Source organism: Lissotriton helveticus, chromosome 4_1 (assembly GCF_964261635.1).
Source record: "Lissotriton helveticus chromosome 4_1, aLisHel1.1, whole genome shotgun sequence".
NCBI lineage: Eukaryota > Metazoa > Chordata > Amphibia > Caudata > Salamandridae > Lissotriton > Lissotriton helveticus.
In genome coordinates, this window is record NC_136063.1 from 717,327,046 (window position 1) to 717,350,428 (window position 23,383).

Here is a 23,383-nt window from a genome sequence, read left to right on the forward strand (position 1 = left end):
TGATTAACAATCGGACCGACTTATTGGCCCGACTTCGGGAATTGTGGATGGGAGATGGGTTAGAACTTGATGATGAGGATTGGCAATCAGCCCTCTCCTCCCCGAAGGAGGTGGCTATTCCGGCTCGTCTCCGTCTGGTCCAATTGAAGATCCTTCATCGGGTGTACGTGACGGGACCGCGACTGGTGGTGATGGGCTTTTCCTCCGATGGATTGTGTAAGCGTGGGTGTGGTTTGCGTGCTACTTTCCTGCATATTCTTTGGGAGTGCCCGATGGTGGCTGCTTATTGGGCGGCCGTGCTTGAAGTGATGGCTGTGGTGACAGGTGTGTCCTTGCGTCCGGAACCTCGTCGCTGTCTTTTGAATGTTTGGGAGCCCACGGACTACTCGGTGGCACAGACTAGATGGGCCACCCTGGGCTATATGGTTGCGAAGCGAGATATTGCACAACTCTGGGGGGCCTCCAGGCCCCCTGACCTCTCGAAATGGGAGGATAACATGGATTGGTCCATGTTCCGTGAGAAAACTGTCTATGTGGCCAGGGGCAGACCCGGGGCATGGGTGAAGGTGTGGGGTCAATGGAACGACTACCGTGGCGACATTTGTACTCCTCCCCTTGTGGGCACTATCGAGCTTGCCCTGTCTCCTTAGGCAAGCTTTCTTGGAACCTTTCATATAGGGGTTGTGCTGGTGTCTCCGGCCCTCCCCCCCCCCCTTTTTGTACTGACTTCTGTGTCCCTCCCCCCCCCCCCGAGCTCCTTAGTGCTTAGAGTTTTGCTACTGTACTTCTGTTGCTGTCCCCCCCTTACGTCCATTGAGCTGACCTTCAGTAATACACTTTCGCCTTTTGTGTGTGTTTGTTCTTTTATATAAATAAAATCTGTTTTTGTCCTGTAAATAGTGATGAGTATTGCATTGTTGATTGACTTTTACCTCTGCGGGCATATATGATATGTGTCTACTCCTCTTTAGCGGCCGGCCCGTGTGGTTGTAGGCCCATCCTTGTACTTTTTTGCTTACTCAAATAAAGGTTTTAAAAAAAAAAAAAAAAAAAAGTCGGGAGGGAAAGGCGCCTGTTTTTCCAAATAAAGTTGTTACTTACCTGAAGTGGAGTGCGTCCTTGTATCTGGGCAACTGGGTGAGTTGAGCGCACCACCTGAAGAGTAAAGTCGGGTCCTGCGCGAGTGAAACCTTCCCTCGTGAAAGGTGCAGGAGTTGGAATTAATTAAACAGACGCTGTCCCATCCGGGAGCCCACTGGAGTTTTTTTTTTTTTATGAAAGCAGTGACTTTATTTGCCTTTTCATTGCACTCAGAAGAGTAAAATGTCAATTTTCATTAGCAGGCGGCGTTTAAGTGAGGTATTTTAGTTTTACGGTGCTATTTATTTATTTATTTATTTTTTGGGTATTTCCGTAATTTTTTATTGTAGAAAAAATATATATTTACATGGAGCATAACATATACATGGGTGAAAAAGAGAAGGAAAAAGAAAAGGAAAAACGCCCGCGGGAGGGGAGGGGGGTGGGGGGGAGGGTGGAGGTGGGCGGAGGTGGGCTTGTTCGTTCCCTGCTTCAGTCTTATTGGAGTTAGTCCGATTCCTGTCGTTCGAGCGCGGCTTGTCCTTCGGTTCACCGTCCCCATGTTGCATTGATTGTCCTTCTCTGTCCCACACCCCAGCCACAAGCGGAATAGATAGATAGAAGAGAGATGAAAAAAAAAAAAAAAGGAAGAGGAGCGTCGCGCTTTTCTGGTGTGTGCACTATCCGGAGGTCTGCTGCACGGCTGCTGTTAGTGGGTGTCTGACATTGCTACCTATGGTGGTTTGTGTGATGAGAGGTAGTACTCCCACATACTTGACTGCCTGTGTGTTTTGGGTGAATGTTTCGCTGTGATGGTGTCTGCCCCTCGTAGGAAAGTGACCCAGTTGAGCCATGCTTTAGGCGTGGCTTTCCCTGTGTCTTTCCAGTTGTACAGAACTGTTTTAACTGCTGCTATCAGCAGAAGATCTGTGAGGTCGCGGTCTTCTTTGTTTGTTATTTAGGGGGATGTGAACCCCAGTGCCAGGCTGTGGAAGTCTAGTTGCATGGTGGCCCCTGTGATTTCGTTTATCAGTGTTTCTATTGTGTTCCAGAAGGTTCTGACTTTGGAGCAGTGGAAGAGTAGGTGTGCAAGGTCTCCCTTTTCTTTGTTGCAGTTCCAGCAGGAATCGCTGTCACGGATACCCATGGATGCCAAGCGGGCGGGGGTCCAGTATGCCTTGTGTATGAGCCAGAATTTAGTCTGGTTTAGAGTTGCGGTCACCTTTCCCCTGGAGGTGGACCTCCCTAGCTCCACCCTTTCCTTCTCACTCAGCGCTCTACCCACTAGTGTGCCCCAGTAGGTGTTGACCTTATCGTTAAATTTGGTGGATTTTGGGCACAGGGCTTTGTAGAGGTGTGCGATTTGGTGTCCTAATTTATTGAGGTTAATGGCATATTGTATGAGAGATGGTGTTAGTCCGTTCAGGTTTGCCTTCCTTATTGCTACCTTAATCTTCAGGAAGTTGTACAGCTCTATGCTCTCTAGGTTGTGTTCAACCTTGAGTGTGTCGAAGGTTACGTTAGTGCCTTGTTTCAGTAGGTCGCTAGTCGTTGTGATGCCATGTTTGTACCATGAGTGCATGTTTAAAGTCTTGTCCCTGTATTTTATTGTGGGGTTGTGCCATATGGATTCAAAACGTTTTTTTTTATGCTTGTCCCCATTAGTTTGTCTATATTTAGGAGAGCTTTCTTTGTGCTGCTTAGGATGGGGTTTTCTTTGATTGCTGGGTGTCGGGTGGCTGTAAGTAGGGCGATAGGGTTCATTCCTTTCAGTAGTTCTCGCTCCAGTGTTAGCCACGCCGGAGTGTAGTCTGTGCTCGGTGTGAGCCAGTATAGTCCCTGTCTTGCTATGCACGCTGTATGGAATGTTCTAAAGTTCGTTATGTTTAGGCCTCCCTGGTCTTTAGTCAGCCTGAGCTTTTTTAGGCTTATTCTGGGCTTTTTCCCCCTCCACAGAAAGGTATTCAGCATTTTGTCTAGTCTCTTGTGGAAGTCTTCTGTATTTATCAATGATAGCATGTTCAGCATGTAATTCACCATTGGTGTGAGCATAATTTTGATCGTTTCTACTCTGCCCCACCACGTGGTGAATTTGGGAGACCAGCCCTCCACTCTCTCCTTTATTTTGTGTAGTATGGCTTGGTCATTGTGTTCTAGTGTAGATCTAAGGTCTCTTTCGAAGAGGAGGCCTAGGTATCTGATGGGTTTCTGCTGCCATGTCAGGCCGGACTGGCCTAGTACCGTCTTAGTGGTGTGAACGTTCAGAGGCTTACACTCGGATTTGTCCCTATTTAATTTATATCCCGAGACCTGGGCGTATTGCTCTATCGTTTCCATCAGTGCCTTGATTGATGTTTCTGGGTCTTCGGTGATTATTAGCACATCGTCTGCATATGCCGCTAGCTTGAAAGTTTCTCCCTCAACTGGTATACCCTTTATGTCTGTATTGGCTCTGATCATGCTTAGGAGGGGTTCTATCGCTAACAGGAACAGGGCTGGCGAGAGTGGGCACCCTTGTCTGGTCCCCCTGCCTAGATGGAGTATTTGTGAAGTCCCTCCGTTTAGTACAACTCGTGCTTTGGGGGCATTGTAGAGGGCCATCACCATCTTCCTATAGTTGGGTCCAAACCCGAATTTCAGCATGCACTGGTCCAGGACGGGCCAGGACACTCTGTCAAAAGCTTTCTCAGCATCCCGGGCTATCATGATCGCTGCGTTGCTGCTCTTGGAAGAATGATTTATTATGTGGCATAGCAGTCTTGTGTTGTCATGGGACATTTTGTTCCTAAGGTATCCTACTTGTGAGCAATGTATGAGCTTGGGTAGGTGAGCGTTTAGTCTGGTTGCTAGAATTTTGGCGTAGATTTTACAGTCTACGTTAATAAGTGAGATTGGTCTGAAGTTCTTTGCTTCGTTTGTGTCTTTACCCTCCTTCGGTATTACTATTATGTTGGCTTCCGCCATGGTCGGAGTCATGCGTCCTTGCTGGACACATTTCGTGAATACGTCCTTCATTGTGGGCCTAAGAATGTGTAGGTACTGCTTGTAGAAGCCGGCCGTGAAGCCGTCTGGTCCTGGTGCCTTGTTGTCCTTGAGACTCGCTGTGGCTCTCCCTATCTCGTCCTCTGTTATGTTTAGGTCTAGGGTGTCTCGCTCCTTATCTGATAGCGTCGGTGTGGCTATGCTTGCTAGGAGTGCTTTGCCCCCATCCTCCCGTAGGGTTTCATCCCTTGTGTAGAGTTTCTCGTAGAAGTCTTTGAAGACCTCCAGGATCTCTTTGTTTGCAGTCTGGGATTTATTGTTCCTGTCTTTGATGGCCTCTATTGAATGTTGTTTCTGTTTCCCTTTGAGGTAGGATGCCAGGTTTTTCCCTGCCTTGTTTGCTGTACATAGGTTGATACCTTTGTATTTATTTATCAAAGTGCCTGCCCTCTCACTTAGAATTTTGTTTAGTTCGTATTTGCGTTTGGTTACGTTTGTGAGGGTGTTCCTATCTTCAAGGTTAGCTATGTGGCCGTTCTCTAGGTTTTTAATTTATTTTTCCAGTTCGGCGATTTTTTTGTTCCTGTCTTTGTTTATCCTCCCCTTGATGCTCATGACTGTCCCTCTGATGGTAGCCTTTAAGGCATCCCATAGTAGGTCTCTGTCTAACTCGGGGGTGTCATTAATCGCCAGGTATTCTTTTATCGCTGTTTCGATCTCCGCCCTGGTTGAGGTGTCGCTGAGCAGATTGTCGTCAAAGCGCCATCTGCGAGTTGGCTTCTCATTGTGTTTCCCTGATAGGGTCAGGCTTATGTGTGAGTGGTCTGAGATGCTTCGGGGGTCGATTTCCGTGTGGTCTAGGAGGTGGGTGTGTGTGTCAGATATGAGGATGTGGTCTATTCTGCTGTAGGAGTTGTGAGGGGTCGAGTAGAACGTGTACTCTCTGGCGTCCGGGTTTTGGATGCGCCATGGGTCCCTGAGGTTGAATTTGGAGCAGAGGTTTTTCAGGATGTTCCCCTTGTGTGACTTATGGCTCGGTCTGTGCGGGTGCTTGTCAATGGCTGGGTCTAGGACCTGGTTCATATCTCCTGCAACCACCAGGAGCTCTCCTAGTGGGAGGGTGTGTAGCTGTGCTCCTACCTTGTCCCAGAAGTCCCTATCCTCGGTATTGGTACCGTATATATTGACCACATGTATCGTTTCTCCGGCTCTCCTTAGACTCGTTACTAGAATTCTGCCTTCTGTGTCTGCCTGCGTGTTCACTAGTGTTAGCTTTGACTTCTTACTTGTGAAGGTTACCACCCCGTTCTTTTTGTTCTGTGCTGCTGACCCCCATACTTCGCCTATCCAGCTAGTCTTGAGGCACTCAATATCATCTAATTCTAATCTTGTTTCTTGCAGTCCGTAGATGTCGCTTTTGAGTTTCCTCAGGTGTTCTAGTACTTTCCTTCTTTTCACTGGGCTGTTAAGGCCTTTAACGTTTAGGGATACTATCTTGATATCGGTTGAGAGGTTGGTATGCGTGTTGTGTGTCATTTGTGATGGCGTGTCTTTGGCGATCTGTGTGGCCTTGAAATCCGTATAGCCCTGCTGCTTCCTCTCCCTAGTCCTTGGTTAGCTTGTGCATTGTTGTGCTTGTACCTGTCCTTGTTGCTCCTAGTTGAAAGTGTGGAAGAATGAAAGATAGAGTGGTAGAGATAGAAAAGAAGAGTGACCCCATGTGTGTGCTCCCTGCCCCCCTACCCTCCATGTACCCCCCTCCCCTCCCTCCCCCCTCTCCCCCTTACTTGCTGAGTGGGAGTGCGACGACATAGTGCCTTTTGCTCCGCATCCTCCCTGAGGTAGAGTTTGTGCGTTGTCCATGGTAGAGTTCTGAATGAGAAAGAAGAAAGCGTCATTCTTGCTGGATTGGATGTTCTCGTTTGGTCTTTCTCACCGTTGAGGTAGATTCTTCCGAGCATGTAAACGTGGCTGTTTTGGTGGCAGGCTTCTCTCTTAGTGACAGCAGGCCGGGGATCAGCTGTGCTGCTCACTTAGTGTTCTCGTCCGAGCGGTGGCCGTCACTTGGGAGAGTTTGCTCGCCTGAGGTAGTCTTTTCGCCCTGTTGTTCCGGGTGGTCCTTACTCCGACTGGGCGGCAGCGTCCGGTGAGGCGCTTCTTTTGGCTGCTCCTGGGGGTTTTGTATCCATCTCTTCCGTCGGCGGCTTTTGCATGTAGCGTCTCAGGTCTTCCGGTTCTCAAATATCCTTGTTCTCAGTTTCTGTAATCTTGAAACGGGCCGGGCCTACAAAGCTGAAACTGATGCCTCTTTTGCGCAGTGCCTCCCTGAGAGCTAGGAAGCCTTTTCTGGTCTCGACCGTTGGTTTTGAATAGTCCTGGGTCAGTACAATCTTGCTGCTCGCCCATGTCAGGTTCTGATTCTTCCTGGCAAAAGCGAAGATGGCATCGGTGTGGGATGTTCGCAGTGGAATGCATATTATAGGTCTGGGACCCTTTCCCGTTGTTGGTTTCCCTGCTGGCACTCTGTACGCTTTTTGCACTTCGAACCTCCTGTCAAAGCTTATGCCTGTTAGCTTGGGGATCATGTCTTCAAGCATGTTTGCACACGAGCCCGCTTTATCCTCCATTCCTTCTGGCACTCCTAGGATCCTCACATTGCCTCTTCTGGCTCTGTCATCCTGCTCCGCTAGTTGTCTTTGTATGGCTTTCGTGGTCTTTTGGCATTCCGCTATTACTTTGGAGTTCTCTGCGGTTGCGTCCTCCACGGAGCTTATGCGGCCTTCTGCTGCTTCCATTCTCATGTTGGTGCTATGCAGGTCGGCCCTGATCGCTGCCAGATCAAGCTGCATGTTGTCTATCTTTAGTTTGGTTTCCTTAGCCACTGCATTCCCTTCGTTAATCTTCCTGAGGATTGTCTCTAGGGTTGCCGTTTCGCCTTTTGTTTTCGAAGGAGAGTCCGGGGTCTCTTTCTTTGCTTTTTTTGGGTCCCCTGCTGTTTTGCCATCGTTGTTGGCCATTGCTCCGATCCCTCTTCTTGATAGGATACTGCCCAGGCGCCCTTCTTTTTGGGCGTAGGTTGGGTTGATCGTTGGGGCTGCCCTGGGGGGGTGGTCCGCTGCGTAGGTTCTGTACCTACTTGGTTCTCTAATGTGCCTTGTTCGTGTCTTGGCCTTGAAATCTGTCCTGAATTACACATTGGCATCCGAACCCTCTGGAGTGTCTTACTTTGCATGGAACATTAAACTACACATCCCAGCGTGCACTGAGGAAAGAGTTACCATCGGGAGGCACACCTGAGGCTATTAAAAGGAAGGCACACTAAGAATGAATGTAGCTGCATGTTACAATGGATTGCCAATGACAAGCCTGTGAGGAAGAAGCATGCATGCTTCGAAACGCGTTAGGCTGAAGGACTCAAAAGTCAATAGGGGAAGGTGCCTGTTTTTCCAAATAAAGTTGTTACTTACCTGAAGTGGAGTGCGTCCTCGTGTCTGGGCAACTGGTGAGTTGATGTAAACGCGGCGGTTCCAGGCAGCGGAGTTGATTGCACCACTTGAAGAGTAAAGTCGGGTCCTGCGCGAGTGAAACCTTCCCTCGTGAAAGGCACATAAGGTGGAATTCATTAAACAGATGCTGCCCCATCCAGGAGCCTACTGGAGGGTTTGAAATGTGTCCTGAATTATACATTGGTTGGCGCACACCTGAGGCCAATAAAATGAAAGAATGCGAGGAATGATGTAGCTTCATGTTACAATGGATTGCCAATGCCAAGCCTCTGATGAAGAAGCATGAATGCTTCGAACAGTGTTAGGCTGAATGACTTAAAAGTCCAGAGAGGAAGGCGCCTGTTTTTCCAAATAAAGTTGTTCCTTACCTGAAGTGGAGTGCATCCTCGTATCTGGGCAACTGAGTGAGTTGGCGTAATCGCGGCGATTCCAGGCCGCGGAGTTGATCGCATCACCTGAAGAGTAAAGTCTGGTCCTGCACAAGTGAAACCTTCCCTCATGACGCCATCCCATCCAGTAGACCCACTGGAGAGCTTAGAATGTGTCTTGAATTACACATTGGCATCCAAACCCACTGGAGTGTATTCATTTGCATGGAACATCAAACTACACATCCCAGAATGCACTGAGGAAAGAGTTACCATCGGGAGGCACACCTGAGGCCAATAAAATGAAAGCACACGAAGAATGATGTAGATGCATGTTACAATGGATTGCCAATGCCAAGCCTCTGAGGAAGAAGCACAAATGCTTCGAAACGTGTTAGGCTGAAGGACTCAAAAGTCGGGAGGGGAAGGCGCCTATTTTCCAAATAAAGTTGTTACTTACCTGAAGTGGTGTGCGTCCTCGTATCTGGGCAACTGGGTGAGTTGATGTAATCGCGGCGGTTCCAGGCGGGATGTACACATATATATATAAATTTTCAAATCTAACACTTAGCGGCGTATTTACAAGCCCCTTGCGCCGCTGGTGCATCACTTTTGATCACATAAAAAGAGACATACCAAATAAGCCCCTTATTACTTACCCTTAAAATACTTACGTTTGCATGTAAAACGTATACCACATATGCCTTTCCCATTCATGGGTGGTAAAGGCATATTCGTTGTAAAATCCTGCATGGTATAGATGCATGTGCGGTTAAGTCTGCATGGTAAAGGCTTGCTGGGTTCAGCAGTCGTCATAAAGGCAGTTTCCCATTTAAAACATTGCTTGTTGTCTGCACTACTAGCTTTCAATGGTACTTATCCCGTTAATTGAAGTAATTTTTTTCCCCATGCAGAATATCCTGCCTATTTCACGAAAACGGTACAAAAGGGGGTGGTGATGGACGGAGCATCTCAACCAATCAAACACTCACACCCAGTCAAAAGATCTGGGTTTGATCCATCACCGTTCTTTAGCCCACTCTGCCACCCCAGTTCAGACATGGCCATATGCAAATCAGTCTGACCCTGTGCCTCATGAGAACAGTCCAGCCCGAACTGCCAAGCCATGCCTTCCCTGGACCGGAAACAAGCTTCCGAGGACCGGTTTCTGGCATTACGATAGTATTGGTAACAAATGCAGCCATGATTTTCCAAATATGCTATTAATAATGCATTTGTTTATATGCTTGCAGTATGTGCAATCCGCATATTTGTTATGATTCATTGCTATACAAAAAATTGAGCCAACATATTGGATTCTGTTTAATGAAGCTTTGTCACTTGTATTCGAAAAACAATAAAAGAACTGGTATTAAAAATGACAATCTCTTTTTGGAAATATTGTTTAAGTGCCTCATGTTATCTGATTTCCCAGCTAAACTGATTGCAGGTTTAGAGATGCTGCATAATATAGCAGAACACCAGCCATTTGGGGCTTCCAGGAACACGGCCGGACTGGGAACAGCAACCGGCCCTAGCAGATTCCTGTTCGACCAGCCCCGGGAGCGGGGGCGCTATTCCCGGTTTTGTTACAGAGGGCAGATATTGCAGCAACAAATCTGACCCCTCAGTACCAAAACCGGCCCCCACAGGTACAAAACCAGCCCCCACCCCTCCGGCCCACGGGGGAAACGCCTGGTGCCCGCTACGGCCAGTCCTGCCCTGTCTAGGAGAGATCTCAACGTCAGTGCTAGGGCATCTTGATGAGCTCCTGTAGCCAACTTTGAGAAATCGGGAAATTCACACCTTAGACCATGGTCTACTTGTCGAAAAGCCTCAGTGAGTCTCCAAAGGGAACATATACCCTGTATGCTCACACACAGCTGACATAGTATAGATCATGTGATCTTACTCTTCTCTCGCTCAGGGTCATGACTGTGTGCTTGCATCTAAATATGGATATTTTGTCTGTGATTATAACCAAGATGGAAATCTTGGTTCCAGTGCAAATTCCTGTTGAATCACATAACGGGATTTCAAATGCATGTGTCCCATCAATTTGCAGCAAGTAAAACCTGCTGAATAAAGCAAGAACATATAGCACAAAACATCATTTTGCAGTCTCTGGAATGGATGGGTTCATTGCAGATTGTGTGAATGTCCTATTCCAAGAAGGGAAACACAGGGGCATATTTACAATGGCCGAGCATCACTTTTGTGATGTTCTGGAGGCGCTGTGTGCAGGTCTATATTTAAAGGCCACGCAAAGCCACCCTGCGTGGCTTTTCATTGCCTTGTAAATATGGAGTAAGGCAATGCCTTACTATGCGTGGAAGGGAAATTCCATGGATGTTGCTATGGGTGTTCCCACGCAACACCCATGATTTTTGACACTGCCCCAGATTTACAACATAGCATGAATCTGGGTCAGCACCAAAACTAATGCTTTCCCAAAGCAGGCATAACGAAGTAAAAAGGTTTACATTTCTCCTTGTTTTTTCCTCGTTCTATGTGTGCTGGAGAGACATAGAACAAGAAGAATACCTCCTTTGATTGTTTTTGTGCAGTAAGGGGCACTTTCCTGCACAAAAACAATCATGCCAACAACACAGACACCCTTGCACCATGGTGCAAGGATGCCTGCGTTGGCGCTCACCTTCAGTCTGCGCGATATCAGAAAGGACAGGAATGCATCGTATCTTGTAGATACCTTGCATTCCTGCCCTTTTCTTTTGACGTAGGGCAGCGCAGCTAGAAGGCTTGCAGCACTGCCCTATGCCAAAATATTGTAAATATGCCCATCAGAATTGATTGGACATTGCGCCCAACGGGCTGTATTATAGAATATGGCGCACTCTCCTTGTTAGCGCAGAGCGCATCTTTCAAACGGTGCACTTGGCTCTAACAAGGAGGGTGCGCCATATTATATCGAATGCGCTGTCCTTTAGGGCAGCCGCAAAGTCATGCTGCCCTATTGGCAGCGCGTTCACACGAAATACGGAGCAGGTTTGAAGCATTCGCTCCTTGTTTCACTGTGCAGGCGGCAACCCGCCTGCATATTTAAGGGGGATTAGAGATGCCCTTGCAGGTGTGTGCAGTGAGTTACTGCACCTGGCTGCAAGGGGATGTCTGGGGGTCCATAGGACCCTGTTTCCCTCCTCCAGAGGGCTGCCATCAAAGGGCGCACTGACAGTGTGCCACCTGTTAGGACAGCTTCTTTGGCTCTGCACACGTGTCTATAATACGGGCAGGGATAGAGGCAACAGGATTCCCTTATTTGCATCGTGCCACGTCCCCATGCAAATCAAGGAACCACCTCTGGTGAGGGTGCGGGCACTATAAATGCGCCAGCGCTATCTGTATTACAGAACGGGCTGCACAAGCATCTGCGGCACTTTCTGTAATACCAAAGTCCCCGGTGGCACGCAAAGCAGGCGCACGCGCCAGTTGCGCCGTGGGGCACTTTGTATAATACGGTCCAAGCTAATTACTGCACCCAGTACTAACAGTAATTTGCAAACACGCAATGCACCTCCATTTTGCATCACAGTTCTGAGCGTAACTGACCGTATAGTGTTACACGAACCACAAGCGATCAGTAAAATGAATGGGAAAAGATGCACTGTTGCCTTACCTGCAGACTGGTTTCTGATTCTCAAGGATACAAAGCCCGTCATTTTCACACGTGAGACCTTCACAGGCTGCCACAGATGGAGAGGTTGCAGTTGTACCAGTGCCAACAGTTGTAGTGGTGCCAACAGTTGTAGTAGTGCTAGGGATGGGCTGAGTAGCTGTTAGATGCGAAACATCTCCGGAAAAAATATTATTTTTTGGGTCATTGTTTGATGACATGCAGACTGTAAAAATATTGGCACTCGCCCTCCTAACTATGTGTTAATGTCACTGTGACAACAGAAATAATTGTGACATGTGCAGCCATAGATTTATAACAGTATTTCAAACACAGTGGAATGGGTCAATATAGTGACATAAAGTAAGGATGTCAATATCCTGAAACACAAGTGAGACTTGCTTTAAAAAGACAGACCAGTACTGACAGCAAAACTGGTTTGCAAGAAAAACAAACATTTACAATTACGTGAGAGATAGTGCTTTGTCTTGGAATGGCAAAGGCAAAACCGAAGTCTGGGCATTAAGAAGAAGAGTCTCTATTTAGCTTTGATTAATCTTATACCCTACTACTCGTGTAGAATCCTGGATAATATTTATAACTCCTTCAATATTTTACCTATCAAATAAGAGGATCGTGTGCTCTGCAAACGATTTGACCTTTGCCATTCCTTCCATTGTAAGTGCCTCAGCCCCCTGATAAACATTCTGAACCATATTACAAAATGCTATCTGGTAAACAGAACCTGGCGAGCGCAAATAACAAGGTTGCCCAGTTGAAAAGATCGAATGCCTTCTCAGCATCGAGCATTATAATTGCAGCTTCTTCTAGATAGCTAAAAAAAAAATCAATTGCTTGCATCAAATAAGGAATATTTGCTGCCATCAATCTATTTGGTAAAAAAACATTCTGGTCACAATGGACCAGGGTTTGCCCTACAACAAAGATATGTGACGTCCAAACCTTTGCAAAAAACTTGTAGTCTGCATTAAGCAGACTTATTGGGTGATCTGAGTTCAGACTCAGAGGTGTTTTATCCTTTTTAGGCCGAGCATTCGAGACCTCATGTATATGCTTTACGATATACTTATATGTGTATGTACTTTGTGGGCTCTGGAGACCATCCCTAGGACTTGTCTGCTTCCTCTTAGGGACTTTTTTTCTGTTCAACTGCCTCTATTTAACTGTCTTGATAGAAAGCGACCAGTAGAGGTCAGTAAAATCACAAAATTGCTTTCTCCTTGTTCAAGTGCCTCTATTTAACTGTCTTGCTAGAAACCGACCAGTAGAGGTCAATAAAATACCAGAATTGCTTTCTACCGAGGGACATTTTTTTATTTATTTTCCTGGCAATCGCCTCTATTTAACTTTCTTGATAGAAAATGACCAGCAGAGGTCAGTAAAACAACAGAATCACTTTAGCATTCTCTAAATTCCAGTTCATAGAAATTATCTTCCACAACCACCCATAGACAATATTATTGTTTTCAAATCTTGCACTTTCATTTATAGGACCACCGAAGGCCCTGATTTTATATTAAGAACAGAGCTTTAGACTATACCATTTCCCACTAAAAGGCATTATTTGTCTCAATGTGTTCCCATACCTGGCGTGTCACACAGTTTGGTGCTTACTTTCCCTCCATGTTAAAGAACAGTAGACCTTTCAGCACCCAGGCTAATGTGCTGCCTAGACAAATACATATAAGGTCCCAAAGGCGAGACCGATTACATTGCAAATGCTTGTTTAAGAAACCTACAACCACTAACTCTTTGAAGGTGGATGGAGTAGCATTAATTACGCAACATAATTCTGACAAATATGGGAGCACTTCTTTCAAGAATATCTCATACACCTCGGTTGGTATTCCATGCATTTATATTTTCATGATGCACAGCAGTTTCTCTGTTGTGCATTGTAGGTGCCAAATGTACAGCTAATACCTTACAATCTAAGGGCCGTATATATAGTTTCTTGGATCGGATAGAGCAAGGCTTTAAGTGGAATGCACAAAAAGCTGGGGGATCTCTAAGGAGAAAGTGGCCTATGTAGTTAAGGATGTGGCTTAAGCACGTAAACAGACTTTCTGTGATTTCCATAGTGTGGCAACCGACCAGTATTTTGGTTCCACTCTGAAGTTTTGTTATTGCATCTAGATATATAACACAACAAGTGACATGTATCTGACAACAGCCTAAGACTATTGGCCTTATCAATGGCTGTTAGACAGATAAATGGGTAACAACAAAGATGTTGTTGTATTTAATTAATATCTAAACATTTTCAGTTCGGAAATTGCCAGACTGTGAATTAAACATTTCAGAGGCCCGGGGTAAGTCTACTGAGTGTCTCAAGCACTCCCGCTGTGTCCACACTGCTTTACATGTACTCCCCTTTTCTCTCCACATCTCACCCATCTATATATGTCACACCTCATCTCTTTCCTCTCCAGCCAGTGCTTGCAATGGAAACATTTAAGTGCCTGTGCTCTAAATTGGATTCCTTTTTTGCATCTGAGAAGTACGAGTAATCTCCAATTAGACGTATTGCAGTTTCACAAACTTTATTCGACAATTAAGTCATAAAAGTGTACATACATATATTTACACAAATGTTGATTAAAAAGTCATAAAAGATCCATACAATAAATATTTTAAAAAGTATTAAACTAGAATAGACTATGTCGAATTACAGTTTAAAAAGGATAACAACAAGTTCATCAACATACATTTATCCAGAGGAGTATTGCACAGAGGGTTAGCCCCAGTATACATGGGCTAATACAGCTTAACCTTCACATAGTTACCGCTGTATGTTTTGTGCGAATTACCCAAGCCCATTTCAAGAATTTAGCCACAGCGACAGCAATTCTAGGCGTCGGGTCTGTAGTTAAAATTCTCAAAGCCTCAGCATGTCTGTATATCCCAAGCAGTTTACATAATGGCTTAATCCACATCGTTCTGGGGGCCGTGTACAGGGGACAACAAAATAAAAGGTGACTTATTGACTCTTGGTCCTCCCCACAATTGGGACATCTGTCGTTTCCACTTTTATCTGCCCATTTAACCGTAAAGGATCTTACTGGGAGTGATCCTACCCTTAGCTGGAAATAGAGCTTACGATCCTGTTGTTTGCCAATGATATCCCAGTATTGTTCCAGTTTTGGTTGGGCTTTAATGTCCATGAAAAGACCAGTTAAATGAGCGGAGAGACCCTCTGACCTTACTTCTGTGACCACCATCTCCCAATATTTTTCTTTAAGCAATTTTTATAGGGAAACTGAGCGTTTTCCGGGTCCTCCCATAAGTCCCTCATTCCCAATTTGAGGAGTGTCGACCTGATGTTCTTAAGCCAATGTATTCTTTGGCCCGTGTCTTTAGCCATTATTTCCCTTAAACCCTGGGCATAATGCTGTAATTCTTCTGTTGTCCATAGACGGCGCCAGTAAAGGACTGGACGCAAAAGGGCAAGATCCTGGACCGCCTTTTTTCCAAGATCCCACATTAGCGGTATTAACGGGGTACTTGTGGGAACGCTATTAGCTTTTTGGAGGAATTCATTTTCAGCTAGCGTTAGCTTTCTAAGGTCTTCGAAACCCCAGAGTTCGGCTCCATATAGAGCCGAACTTAAGACCTTCATCCCGTATACTTCCAATAAGGGGCTAATGGGCTTAGTTGTTGAGGAGGCAAATTTTTTCAAAAGAATGCCTGCCTGCTGGCGGAGTTTTAGGACCGCAATATCCAATTGGCTAGACCACCCCAGGTCTTTCTGAAGGGTAACCCCCAGGTAGGTGAAAGCATCTACCCGCTCCAGCGGGGAGCCATTCATATTAATCCGCCCTCTGAAAGGTCTGTTTGTCCCGCACGTTTTGCGGCCAGTCAGAACCATATACTTAGTTTTTGTCGTGTTTATTTCTAGGCCCCTATTCAAACAGAAATCTTCAAACCGCTTCAGGGCTTGCTGGAGTCCACTCGGGGTCTTTGAGATGATGAGAGTCGTCCGCGAACATGAGGATCGGGACCCGCTCACCGGACATCGCAGGGGCATCGGTCGGGACCAGGGAGAGGAAATCCGCAACCCCATTCACGAAGAGCAAGAATAAGGTGGGCGCCATAACGCAACCATGCCTCACTCCACGCTCCACCCGAAAGGGCACGGTGAACTCCCCCTGGGAACCCCACCGTACCCGAGCGAAGGTATCCTCATGCAAGCGGACAATCAAACTCAACAATTCAGGTGCCATCCCCAGATCCGCTAAAACTTTCCATAGAGTATAACAAGGGACCAGGTCAAAAGCCGCTTTTAAGTCAACAAAGACGGCATACAAAGTGCCCTTTTCCAGGACCACGGTACGCCAATATAACATAATGAACCGGAAGACCTGGTCTATGGTACTTGTTTTTGGGCGGAAACCAGCCTGGAGGTGACTTAAAATATTGTCATTATCCATCCAGGTCTGAATTCTGCCCAAAACCAGCCGCCCCATGATTTTTTGTAAGCAGTCAATTAGACTTATTGGTCTATAATTGGCCGCAAGTGACTTATCACCCTTTTTATACACCGGCACAATTTTTGGCCCTTTCCATGAGATGGACACCTCCATCCCTTGGGCTGTGGCGTTTGCCACATACAGGATGTAAAATCGCCAGCGCCCTCTGTTGTTCAGAAATAAATCTGCGGGGACACAATCCATGCCGGTAACACGACCCTCAGTGACTTGGTCCAATACCCTATCCACATCATTCAAGGAAAAAATAGGTTCCTTGTACACAATATGGAGATAGGCTCCATCGCTTTTACCAGTGGCACTAGCAGCATACTGGGGCTTGAAATAATCGACCCAAGAATTGCAATCAACATTATTATGAGGGCTCTCTTGATGTCCTCCCCTGTCCCATTTAAAGATTTCCCAAAAAAGTTTGGGATTCTTTGCAGAGCACGCCACTTTCAGATCCTGCCACAGGCCCTCTTCCCAGTCCCTTTTAGCAACAAGTTGCTTGAACCTGTAGTTCGCAGGAGCCAGTCTAACTGCACCCATGTCTTTAGACTTTAAGGCTAGACCCAAATCCCTCCTAGCTTGGCGACAGGAGCTATTGTACCAGCACTCTGGTTTTTTAGCTGCGGTTCTTCTTTTTCCTAAACCAGATTTACAGAAGTATGTCTTCAGTTTATTAAAGAGCCTATTGTGAACCTGTAGTAAAAGGTAAGGGGGAGAACCGTTCAGTATAACATCCTCCATATCCTTTAGGGCCCCTTCCAGGTCTCCCTCGATGAAACTAATTATTTCCTGATGCTCAGCGACTTGGCACCATTTAAGGTGTCGCTCATCATTTGCCATAGCTAAATCCGCGTAGCAATGCCCCTGATGAGCTTCCTCCCCTATGTGAATACCCAGGTTAACCTTTGCACTCAGAGGGTTGTGGTCGCTTTCAATACGTGACACAACTTCCATATCGAGGAGAATTGACCACATCTTGAGAGGGACAAGTAAGTAGTCAATGTTGCTTGCCTTAGCGCCATTGTCAAAAGTTTCCTTCCCCATTTTATCTGAGAGTGTGCGCCCGTTGGCAGCTCTCAATTCATTTTCTAAGCAAAAGCCCTTTAACTGAATAGCAGCCTCAGTCCATTTTTTTATAGGTTTGGTACTGAGTTGGGGAACTCCCCATCTAGCGTCCTCCTCCTCTGTCAAATGGATATCATCCAAGCCAAGGGGTTCAAAAGTGGTATTGAAGTCCCCAGCGATAAATGACATAATGTTGTTTGGGGAAGCCTGTAGTAATGTATCAAGTTTAGTTACAACTTCCGTTTTCTTGCCACCTTGAAGGCCCCTAGCATAAACATTAAAAATGTTAATTTCTAAATCTGCGTGAAAACTAAATCTGACACCAAGAATGTCATCACATACAGTGGGGAGCAACTGGGTTTTACATTTTAGGGACTGCTTGACCCATATAATTAAACCCCCCATAGGTCGTCCTTTAGTTTTTTTACAGCAGGGACAAAAAAGTTCAAATAGCCAACTCTGAACATTGGTTCGACCGCCCAGACTTCTTGAAACAAACAAATGTCATAGTGGTCAATGAAGTCTGCCCAATCCTGCCAATTAAGTTTTGACACTAAACCTGCCACATTCCAGGAAACCAGGGATATCTGGCTTAGTGGACCATCTGATAATATTGCCAAATTGTCCCGTACCGGTTGTCCCCCTAAACCAGAATGTATTTTATTCTGTCTGTTCAACGACTGGTCTACCTCTAAAGCCTGCGGGATAATGTCACATGTGGGGCGTTGCCCAGCCTCATCCAGCCCTTCATCTTTACTACACTGGTTAGGGACAATCCCTTTCCCAGTCACCATCCCCTCTCTTCCAGCCCCTCCCCTACTACTCTGAATGGACTTTTGTTGTTCGTACTGTCAATCACAGTCCCCTAGCCCCGACAGAGTCTGAAATCTGTTGAACAACCTTATGTTCCCTAAGGGACAACAATTAGATACAGGCCCCTGAGAAAACATATCCCTCTCGAAGGAAACTGTAGTTGGGGGGCCGTAGAAATAGGCTAAGGGTAGAGCTTGTATCCCATTGGACATATCATTATGGGGCCAATTACAGATGAAGTTGACACACATCTGGTCTCTAAAATTAATAACGATACAGTCTCCTGCAACAGTCTTACATCCCTTCCCTATCCAGTTAACTCTCCTGACACCCATAATATCAGCACGCATGTACACTGGCAATGGGCGGTGTTTATTTAGCCAGAAAATACATTTATGCTTTAAATCTTGGTATGATTCTCGTTTCCCACAAGCTAATGGGGGGACCCCTACCAAAACTACCACAAAAGGGGCTGATTGGGGAGGAAGGTCAATATAAGGTAGAGGGAGGCTCGCTATGGGCTCTGGTTGGGGCAGATGAAGGTGGCTGTTTGTCCTTCCGCTTAGCTCCATCGCCCAAAGTTCTATCTTTGTTCAATGGCTTTGCTCCCACCCCTGTATAATTAGGTACCGGTGGAGTATCTGCCCGTGACAGGGTGGTTTGTGGTGTCTCAGTAGCTTGATGTATTTTTCCCACTCCCGTCTGGGTGACTGGTTGTGAATTAACAATTTGCTCTTTATCAACAGCCAACACAGGCCTTGCAGTCTGGCTTGACCCGGTAACACTGTTAGAATTAGATGGACCATTGGCAACAGTAGATTTTGGCCTTAGAGTATGGGTGCCACGACTTGGTCCTGCCTGTTTCTGGGCCAATGCCAATGAAAGTTCCAGGCACACCAGTCTATTTTCAATAGTGTCCAGCCGTTCATGCAATGGATGACACATTTTCTTAAAGGTAACTTCCAGTCTTTTCCAAAAAGAAGGACCCAACTCCATATGTGGATCCTCCCCCCTATGATCCAAACAACTTCCCTGCCCACTTCTATCAACCCTGTCCAGTTGTACGGGGGTGGTTGGTGACGTCACTACTGTGTCATCAGGTGGGGCATTACTTTTGCAAGATCTTGCTTTTTTCCCACCAGCATTGGTTTGAGGACCAGGGCGTTTCCTTTTTGTTTGCTCCCTCCCCTTTGGTAGAACCATAATGGCTTTTACTTGGCCAGCAGATCGAGTCTTGATTTTAGGAGATGGAGCTCAAACTATGTCGCTACTGGGCACTACTTCTTTTGGGGAATTGTCACTTATAATCATAATCTCTGCTGATTGAAGTGGAGAAGCAGTCACCACTCCTGAAGGAGGAAGTGAGCCCTGCGAGTTAGTTTGTAAGTTGGTCGGTGATCTGGCATGTGCCAGGGAGCCCAATGAAGACCTTTTATCAAAGGGTGTGTCCAAGGATAGTCTTTGTTCAGTAAGTTCTATATCCTTGGCAAGTGCAGTTGATACCCTTATAAGGAAATTGTCAAGAGTTCCTAATAGTGAACCACCAGTTGATTTCCTACAGTTAGGATCACCATTGTGTACAGTAGCCATCCTTTCTGTACCTTGTGTACTACTTGAAACGGTGTCAAATGAATTCCAATATGTCACTGACCTTAATTATGCGTGGCAGGTGTCAGAGGGGTGGCCGGTCCCGTCCTTGGCCGGTCTTGAATGGGCTTAAACGGGCCCGCCCTTGGCCCGGGCTTCGCCCGGCGCCGCCCGCGCGCGTCACGCGACGCCGGGGAGGCGGTGGGTTTTAACAGCGCCTCCGGGCGCGGAAGTGGGTGTGTGCTGGTCCCCCAAGGTGTTCTGGGATATGTAGTTCCCCTCCTGACAACGGCCACTTGGAGTTGTAAGTCGCGGCGGCAGGAGGGAACAAGAGCGCCCGTGTAAACGCGCTGGGTAGCGGGATGGCAGCAGCAGCAAAGGTAGGGTCAGCCAAGGGTCAGCCAAGCTCCAAATTGCCCGTGGAATGATGTCCACCGCTCCACCGAGGAGGCAGCGGGTTTTAACAGCGCCTCCGGGCGCGGAAGTGGGCGTGTGCCGGTCCCCCAAGGTGTTCTGGGAACTGTAGTTCCCCTCCTGACAACGGCCGCTTGGAGTTGTAAGTTGCGGTGGCAGGAGGGAACAAGAGCGCCCGTGGAAACGCGCTGGGTAGCGCGATGGCAGCAGCAGCAAAGGTAGGGTCAGCCAAGGGTCAGCCAAGCTCCAAATTGCCCGTGGAATGATGTCCGTATGACGTATTGCACTTCTTTTGAGAAGTGCAGGTACTATCCTTTTTTAAATAAAGAATTGCAGGAAATTATTACATGACAGTACTGTCCATTCAAAGTCCTGTCTTCCTAGTTTCACTCACTAATGAATGCACTTCGATGCATAACCTTCATTTCACCTCCCTCCAAACACACAATGCACCCACTCATGTGTAAGCACAAAATCTTCTTTAGCTTTTACCCTGTCAATAGTTAGACCTCTGTTCATACGCTTTTGCACATAATCACATTTGCACCTGGAATACATGACCATTGCTATATGTTCCCTGCAGCGAAGCCAATTATTGGATGACCATGTATTCTGCACACGTTTTTTGACCCACTGAACGGCACTGTGAGAAAGTTGCACTGCCTTCAGCCTAAACTCCAGAGCTCTCAATCGTGGCCCATTTTCAACACCTGGAGGCAACTCGGTTGAAACTATACACTATGAAAGAGTAATATGCTACACACGAAAAATAAAATAAACACAACATCATGGAAATAGCTTATACTATGCAGGATTAAGTCAAACATGTGAAATATAAACTGGAACTAAATCCGTTGTTCAGCAATTGGATCACTGTGTTACCAGTAAACTTAAAGGCAAAATATAGGGCCTGAAAGTGTCCCGTTTTAATGTAAATTTTCAATTGCTACTGGGTCTTAGACCTGCAGGGATCCAGACCACTTTAAGCCCCGGGATAGAGTCAGCCACAAATGTAGCAGATGTCCCGCCCACGTCTTATAAGTGCATTATAGCCTATGGCACTTGCAATACGGCGGATGGTAATACCTGTCATATAATGACCGAGTATTCCATGAGGAGGCATGAGCCAAATTACACCAGGTACAGTCTCAAAAAACAGCAGGGACTTTTGAAGCACAATCAATGCTCCATTCCTCAAAGACAAAAGTGACCCAATCTAGCATTACACGTAAGTGAGGAGGCCTGGGTGGCCCAGTTTGGCAACATTTTTGGGTTGTCAGACAAGAGCATGGTGCCCCAACCTGGTACCCCACAGGTTGACCAAGGGAGTAATATGGTCTTTGACTTGGCATAGGTGAGACATGGGTTGGAGTAGTGTAGCACTACCAAGGCCCCTCGACCGAATGAGGTTCCTATAGATTGTTTTCCTAGATAATCAAAATCTTTGGGTGCCAGTATTGACTAATGTTCCTTATGTCGTAGCCAAAATGGGGCCCCCCACTTTCCAGGAAAAATGAGTAATAATCCTTGTTGAAAATGGCCCTTTTTGCAGGGTTATCCCCAAACTTTATGCTTCTTCCTCCCTTGTTTTAGGACTCAGGGCACTTTATCACTGCTGTTCAGTGCTAAAGTGCATATGTTTTCTGTGTAAATTGTTATTGTGATTGGTTATCAATGATTGGCATATTTGTATTACCAAGAAGTCCCTAGTAAAGTGCACTGAGTGTGCCAGGGCTGGTGATTCAAATGCTACTAGTGGGCCTGCAGCACTGATTGTGCCACCCACATGAGTAGCCCTAAAATGGTGTCTCAGGCCTGCCACCGCAGTGCCTGTGTGCAGTCTGTGAACTGCCATGTCCTCCTGGTCAGTGTCCCCACTGACCAGGCCTAACCCTTCCCTTTCTGTGCACATTGGTCACCCCTATGGAAGGCCCAAGGTACCCCCCCATGGGCAGGGTGCAGTGTATGTGAAAGGTAGAGCTTGTACTCGTGCAGGTGACATGCTCTGGTAGTGAACTACAGCCATTTTCGTTTTTCACTATTGTAAGGCTTTCTTGCTTGTAGGCTATCATGGGGAATGCTGGCTACAGTGGCTACCAGCATATCTTCCCATAGCAGCAAGATAGAACATACAAGTCTGGTATCCCTGAACTCAGAATTTAATAACACATCTTTTAGGAAAGGTTGTTTTAAAATTCTGTGTTTGGGAACAGCACTTTTAGAAATTGGCTGTTCTCTTGTCTGACCTTTCTATGTGCCTTGGCCTGTTTGTGAATTGACTGTCTGGTTTGAGAGTGACAGGGGCTGGGGAGCCCCCAGGAGGCTGGATGAGTCACCCCTCGGCTGAATGACCGCATTGGCATCTTGAGTGGTGGGAGGGGATAGCACCTGGGCCTAAATAGGGCTGTGCCTGCCTTCTACAATGCTGGCTCCACCTCCTGCTGGGTGGCTGACGACCCTGCTCCTCTCTCTGAAAGGAGAAGCCAGGAAAATAAAGTGCTCAAGGAACACCCAGAACTGGTTCAGACCGGGCTCAGAGCCCTCCTGCACAAAGGGAAATAAGACTTTTTAGGGCTATTAATATAGGCCCCTTGACTACAGAAAATTAGATCAAGAAGGAACCTCTGCCAAGGAGAAAGCTGGAAGACTGAAGAAGGAAGACTGTCCTGCTGTTGCTTTGCTGGACTGACCTGCAGTTGCTTTGCTGCCAAGGAGAGGGGAAGGACTTTGCGCTGTGTCTCCTTGCTTGAAGGAAACTCCAAGGGCATGAAGAAGAGACAAAAGGACTTCACCCCCAGCTTCCCTGAACTCTACTGAGAGAGTTCTGTCCCTCCTCGAGTACTTGGGCCAGTTGTGGTACCTCTGGAAGTTAAATGTAAATTGATACTTGTATAGCGCACTACTCACCCGCAAGGGTCTCAAGGCGCTTGTACAAATACCGCTCTGGAACCCATCCTGGCTTTCCCTGTGAGGTGTCCACTCCTGGGCACCCCCAAGGTGGAGGCCAGGCATCCTTAGCGTTGTGGGGGCCGTTGTGGAGATTAAGCAAGCTATTGCCCAGAGTTGCAGAGTGGGACTCCATGATTGGAATAGGCACCGAGGCGAGAATTATCAGGTCCGTGGAATTTTTGAGCTCAAGACCCGCCGAGGCGGGGAATTGAACCCTGGTCCCGGGCTAGACCTCTGCATCAGGGTCTGCCGCTCTAACCATTGAGCCACACTTCTCCACTTTGTACCTGTTTTGGGAATCTGGGGGCATATTACCAACGATGAGCGATATTTATCGCTAACAATGCTTAGCAACTAATTTTTTAACGCTAAGCATCGCCGGAAATTATCGCAGAGATAACTTGCTATTAGCAAGGTTTATCTCAGAAGTGATAAAAATCCTCACGCTAACTGTCAAATGTGAGATTATCGCTGGAAAACCAACGATAA

General features: G+C 46.7%; 1 protein-coding gene across 3 annotated transcripts in view; it reads right to left on the reverse strand.

Moving 5' to 3' along the window:
- MEP1B (meprin A subunit beta) overlaps nt 1-23,383 on the reverse strand; it is a 389,272-nt gene that overhangs the window by 31,724 nt on the left and 334,165 nt on the right. For all 3 annotated transcript variants that reach the window (XR_013610541.1, XM_078687361.1, XM_078687359.1), the window contains one exon: nt 11,571-11,745. Coding sequence is in view for 2 of the 3 variants with exons in the window: in XM_078687361.1 (XP_078543487.1) it covers nt 11,571-11,745 (175 nt within the window). In the remaining variant the exon portion in view is untranslated. The remainder of the gene's footprint in view (nt 1-11,570; nt 11,746-23,383) is intronic.